The sequence below is a fragment of the Nicotiana sylvestris genome, chromosome 8, assembly GCF_000393655.2.
Source record: "Nicotiana sylvestris chromosome 8, ASM39365v2, whole genome shotgun sequence".
In the NCBI taxonomy this organism is placed as follows: domain Eukaryota; kingdom Viridiplantae; phylum Streptophyta; class Magnoliopsida; order Solanales; family Solanaceae; genus Nicotiana; species Nicotiana sylvestris.
The window spans coordinates 78,505,482-78,511,952 of record NC_091064.1 but is presented as its reverse complement, the minus strand read 5'-3'; the positions used below and the strand labels follow the sequence as shown (position 1 = coordinate 78,511,952).

Below are 6,471 nucleotides of genomic sequence, written 5' to 3'. Positions count from 1 at the left end.
TGGTATCAAAAGCGGTATGGTTATAAACTTCGAGGCCTTGCAAGCTACCAATAAGGATTTAGAGTCCGGTGGTGTGTCTAAGAAAAGGGACGTGGGAGCCGTAATGGTTGCACAGAGGACCAAATCTCCCATCAAATACCAAACTTATCCAACATCTCCACTCACATATCAGCCAACTCCAAACTACCAAGCACCCTCACCTTCATACCAAGCTCCGCCACCAACTTATCAGTCATCTCCACCTCCTACATATCAACCGACCTCACCCAGATACTCCCAACCCGCTCATGTCTACCAAACCAATAATGCTCAACCATCCCACTATCAATCACCTCCTGCATGCCAAAACTTCCCTAGACCCCGACCTAATTTTGACCGCAGACCTCCAAAACAATATACAACCATTGCTGAACCCATTGACCAGTTGTACGAGAGACTCAAAGCTCATGGTTATGTCACCCCCATCCCTACTGCAACCCCTAAGAACCCTTCTCAGTGGGTTAACCCAAACAAATCCTGTGCATACCACTCCGGCATGAAAGGGCACACCATCCATGAATGTTGTTCCTTGAAAGATAAGATCTAGTCTTTAATTGATAACAAGGTTATTGTTGCAAAGGAACCCACTCCAAATGTCCGCAACAACCCCCTGCCAGACCATAAGGGTGGAGGTATACACATGATTGAATTAGATGATGATTGGGATCCCGAGGGATCAATTAGGTTGATCGCAGAAGGTGATGACCCAAAGAAGCCGATAGTTACTCTCAATCCAATCATAGTCCAGATACAACCGTCCGAGGATGCTGAGATGAACTTGTCTGTACCACTTGAATTTGAAGCAACATCATCCGCAAGGAAACCAACACCAATTGAGGTTGAATTCGTGTCTCCGGCAGATGCACCCGCACCATTTGAGGTTGCAGTTTTACCACCCAAGGCACATGCTCCATTCGGAGTGAGGTTAGCCACGCCAATCCCAGTGGCAATGTCAACCATGACTCCATTCCATACAAAGGCTATACCTTGGGATTATACAGCCAAGGCGAGGAGAAAAGGCAAGGTCAGGTTCGAAGAGACCGTTGCAGCACAGGGTATGACAAGAACTGGTAGAGTCTTTACCCCCGAACATCTAGCTAAGTCTAGCAAGCAGGCCTCCAACCGGCCGCCCATCATTGAGAAAGTACCAGATGACCTTTGGAGGAAAATACAAGCCAAGGAATACTCGGTCATCAACCAGTTGAACAAAACACCAGCGTAAATCTCCATCCTTACTTTGCAACAAAATTCTGAGGCACACAAGAATGCTCTGCTAAAGGTGCTGAATGAAGCATACGTACCAAGAAACATCACTGGCGGGGAAATGTCTAACATGGTGGGACAAGTGTTGGAGAGCCATAAAATCATCTTTCATAAGGACGAGCTACCACCTGAAGGGTTGGGGCACAACAAGGCGTTGCACATCACTATGCAATGCGAAGACTATTTTATCACCAAGATCCTGATCGATGGAGGTTCCAGTCTCAACATTTGTCCACTGGTAACACTCAAGAAGTTGGGTAAGGGACTACACGAGATAAAAGATGGAGCAATCAATGTGAAAGCTTTCGATGGTTCTCAAAGATCCACCATTGGTGAGATTAGTCTATGCTTGCAGATGGGGCCAACATGGTTTGATTTCGATTTCCAGGTGATAGACGTGCCAGCATCTTACAACCTGTTGTTGGGACGGCCATAGATTCATGCTGTTAGGGTCGTAGCATCAACACTACATCAGGCAGTAAAATTCGAATGGAATCACCAGGAAGTGATCATTCACGGCGATGGTAGCAACCCTATATACAGTCGTCAGACCATTCCGGCGATCGAAGGAAGAAGGAAGCTGGGTGGAGAGACTTACCACCACATTGAATGGGTAAATGCTATTGACAAATACAAATGGTGGGATAACAAAATCGAGAGTATACTGAATTGGAGTGGGTACAAAACTGGCAAGGGGCTCGGCAAGAACCTCCAAGAAATCGTTAAGCCTATAAAACTCAAGAAGCATGGCACTACCTTCGATTTGGGATACGACTATACCTGGGAAGAATTCAACAACTAGTCGCCACCATGGCACGGTCCTTACCTAGAGCAGCTAATACCGCGTCTGGAGCAGACTTTCCAATAGGCCGACATTGTTTATGGGTCAGACGAAGAAGAAGCACTTGTAGCGGTAAAGAATTTGTTCCTAGAAGACAATAACATGGACTGTTGTGTTATTCTCGAGGAGGAGGGGGAGGAAGGCCCTTCCATACAGGCTGTGAGCAGAGGGGCACGCCTCAATAACTGAACCATCAGGACAACCAGAGCCCGACGAACCTCGGGGTAGCAAGGCTGAAATAAGCATTATTCACTGTTTTATTTACTAAATGATTTTTTTCGCATTTTTCAATTCCCGCAATAAGATCTCCAATGTTCAAAACAGTTATCCAATTTATTAGAGCATATTTACTTTTCTTATAAATCAACACTCATTATTATTTTTCTCTCATTACTTTACATATACAACATTACTATTACTTATCTTGATGAACTAATGACTATGACATGCAATTAGACAATGCAACAAACGGACATTGATTCAGAGGAGGATGACATACCTGACGAGATTGTCAAAGAAGTTGAGAATTTTGAGAATATACCTAAGTCCAACCTGCACGAGACCAAAATTGTTAACCTAGGAGATGCAGAAAACATCAAGGAAACACAAATCAACGTTCACCTATCGCCGTCAGAAAAGAGAGAATACACAGAATTTCTATAGGAGTATGAGGACATATTCTCCTGGTCGTATGATGACATGACTGGTCTAAGTACGTCCATTGTGGCATATAAACTGCCAACCAATCCGACGTGTCCGCCAGTAAAGCAAAAGCTCAGAAAGTTCAAGCCTGATATGAGTTTGAAAATAAAGGAAGAAGTCACTAAGCAAGTCAAAGCTAAGATTCTCGTGGTAGTAGAATACCCGACATGGTTAGCCAACATCATACCAGTGCCGAAGAAGGACGGGAAGGTCAGAGTCTGTGTCGACTATCGGGATCTCAACCGGGCCAGTCTAAAAGACAAGTTCCCTTTGTCGAACGCACACATTCTGATTGACAATTGCGCCAAGCATGAGCTGCAGTCCTTTGTGATTGCTCAACTGGTTATCATCAGATCTGGATGGATGAAGAAGATGCTGAGAAAACGGCTTCCATTATACCGTGGAGAATGTACTGTTACAAGAAGATGTCATTTGGCCTAAAGAATGCAGGGGCCACCTACATGAGGGTCATGACTACCATTTTCCATGATATGATGCACAAGGAGATAGAGGTATATGTAGATGACGTTATCATCAAGTCCAAGAAGGCCACTGACCACATGGAAGATTTGAGGAAGTTCTTCAATAGATTGCGGAGGTACAACCTGAAACTGAACCCCGCAAAGTGCGCATCTGGGATTGCTTGGGTTTATTGTGAGCCGCCGAGGAATTGAGCTGGATCCGTCGAAAGTCAAAGCTATTCAAGAACTACCACCGCCAAAGAACAATAATGATGTGATGAGTTTTTTAGGGAGACTCAACTACATTAGTCGGTTCATAGCACAATCTACAATTATTTGTGAGCTAATCTTTAAGATGTTGAAGAAGGACGCCGCTACCAAATGGACCGATGACTGCCAGAAGGCCTTCGACAGAAATAAGGAGTACCTGTTAACACTGCTAGTTTTAGTACCGCCCGAGCAAGGAAGACCTTTATTACTCTACCTTGCAGTATTGGATGGAGCTTCTGGTTGCGTTCTGGGACAACATGATGAAACAGGAAGGAAGGAGCAGGCCATTTATTACCTCATTAAGAAGTTCACCCCGTACGAGACCCGGTATTCTCTATTAAAGCGCACCTGTTGTGCTTTGACTTGGGTATCACAAAAGCTGAGACATTACTTCCGCGCCTATACTACATATCTCATATCAAGTACGGACCCCTTGAAGTACATCTTTCAGAAGCCCATGCCCACTGGCAATCTAGCCCAATGGCAAATTTTGTTAAGTGAGTTCGACATTGTTTACGTAACTCAGAAAGGGGTCAAGGGACAAGCACTGGCAGACCACCTTGCTGAGAATCCCGTGGATGGAGAGTACGAACCCCTGAAAACATATTTTCCTGACGAAGAGGTATCATTCATAGGAGAAGATATTGCAGAATCCTATGACGGTTGGAGAATGTTCTCCGATGGAGTAGCAAATTTCAAAGGAGTTGGCATAGGAGCAGTCCTAGCATTAGAAACCGATCAGCATTATCCAGTGTCTGCCAAACTCAGGTTCCCATGCACCAACAATATGGCCGAGTATGAAGCCTGCATCTTAGGGCTCAAGATGGCCATTGACATGGACATTCATGAATTGCTAGTTATTGGAGATTTAGACCTACTCATGCATCAGATGTGTGAAGAATGGGCAACCAAGAACTCCAAGATACTCCCATATCTGCATCTTGTACAGGAACTAAGGAAAAAGTTCACGAAGACGGAGTTCTAACATGTTCCCAGAGTCCAGAATGAGTTCGCCGATGCATTGGCTACCCTGTCATATCTGATATAGCATCCTGACAAAAATTTCATTGATCCCATTCCAGTAAAGGTCCATGATCAGCCAGCTTACTGTGCCCATGTTGAAGAAGAAGCAGACGAAAAGCCTTGGTTTCATGATATAAAGGAATATTTGGCAAAAGGGGAGTACCCAGAGCTTGCAAATCCTACTCAGAAATGCACACTTCGGAGATTATCCAACAATTTATTGCGTAGCAGAGGAATCCTGTATAGGAGGACTCCTGATTTGGGACTATTAAGGTGTGTCGATGCAAAGGAAGCATCCAGGATACTAGAGGAAATTCATGTCGGGACTTGTGGTCCACATATGAACGGTTTAGTCTTAGCAAAGAAGATAGATGACTATGGAAACGGATTGCATCCAGTATGTCCGGAAATGCCACCATTGTCAGATACATGTAGACATGATAAAGGTACCTCCAAATGAGCTTAATAAAACAAGATCACCATGGCATTTTGCCGCCTGGGGAATGGATGTTATTGGACCAATCGAGCCTGCCACTTCCAACGGGCACAGGTTTATCCTAGTAGCAATTGATTATTTCATCAAATGGATCGAAGCAGCATCTTACAGAGCAGTACCTAAGAAAGTCATTGCAGACTTTGTCCGCGACCGCATTGTTTGTCGATTCGGGATTCTAGAGTCGATCATTACTGATAATGGCTCCAACCTCAACATATGAATTGATGAAAGCTATGTGTGAAACCTTCAAGATCAAACACAAGAATTCCACAGCATATAGACCTCAAATGAATGGAGCTGTAGAAGCCGCCAACAAGAATATCAAGAAGATATTGAGGAACATGATATAAAAGTATAAATAGTGGCACGAAAAGTTATCATTTACTCTATTGGGGTATCGCACCACATCCGCACGTCAACCGAGGCAACCCCCTATATGCTGGTTTATGGTATGGAGGTTGTTATTCCCATTGAGGTAGAAAATCCTTCCCTAAGGATCATACAGGAAGCTGAGCTCGATAACATAGAGTGGGTAAAAAGTCGTTATGAACAACTAGCCCTTATATACGGAAAAAGAATGAATGCAGTTGCCATGGTCAACTTTATCAGCACAGAATGTCCAGTTCCTTCAACAAAAGAGTCAAGCCGAGACAGTTCACACCAGGGCAGCTGGTGTTAAAGAAATTTTTTTGGCATCAAGATAAAGCCAAGTGGAAATTCTCTCCCAACTAGCAAGGTCCATACATGGTCCACTAGGTTCTGACAGGAGGAGACCTCATACTTGCAGAAATAGTCGGAGAAGTCTGGCCGAAGCCGATTAACTCAGATGCAGTCAAGCGTTACTATGTGTAATCTTTATGTTTTCCTTATATGACGAAAGTGAACTACGCCTTACCTGATTCCCGTTTAAGAGGGGATATGTAGACAGCTTTATGGGTTCGGTCACAATTCAATAAAATTTTCATTTCCCTCCGCAATTGGAAACTGGGGCAGAATTTTGAGGAGGACCCCCAAAATTCCGAAGAAACTTCAGCCGATCGTTGCACAAGTAACAGTTAGAAGCATCAACCCATTAAACTGGGGCAAAATTTTGAAGGGGACCCTCAAAATTCCATAGCAAGAGAGGTTACAATATCCTGAACCACGTCACAGTCGTCGGTTCATCTAAAAAACTATTATGTCATATTTTTACGAAGTCATGCATGTTTATTATTGAAACTGCTTTGTTTAGCAATGCTACCCCAATGATACAGACAGTATCACCAGATCAAAGTCGAACGAGTCAAGCAAAGCCAGTGGGGATACAAACTAACCTTCCCCTCTACAAAACTCACAATTTTTCTTTGGATGCAGGCACTTAGATTGCGAAATCATCA

General features: G+C 43.9%; 1 protein-coding gene across 1 annotated transcript; it reads left to right on the top strand.

The window, feature by feature from the left end:
* The first annotated feature begins 2,842 nt into the window (after nt 1-2,842).
* LOC138875263 (uncharacterized) lies at nt 2,843-3,286 on the top strand. The gene has a single exon (XM_070154086.1). The coding sequence runs from the start codon at nt 2,843-2,845 to the stop codon at nt 3,284-3,286; it is 444 nt and encodes a 147-aa protein (XP_070010187.1).
* The last annotated feature ends 3,185 nt before the right edge of the window (nt 3,287-6,471 follow it).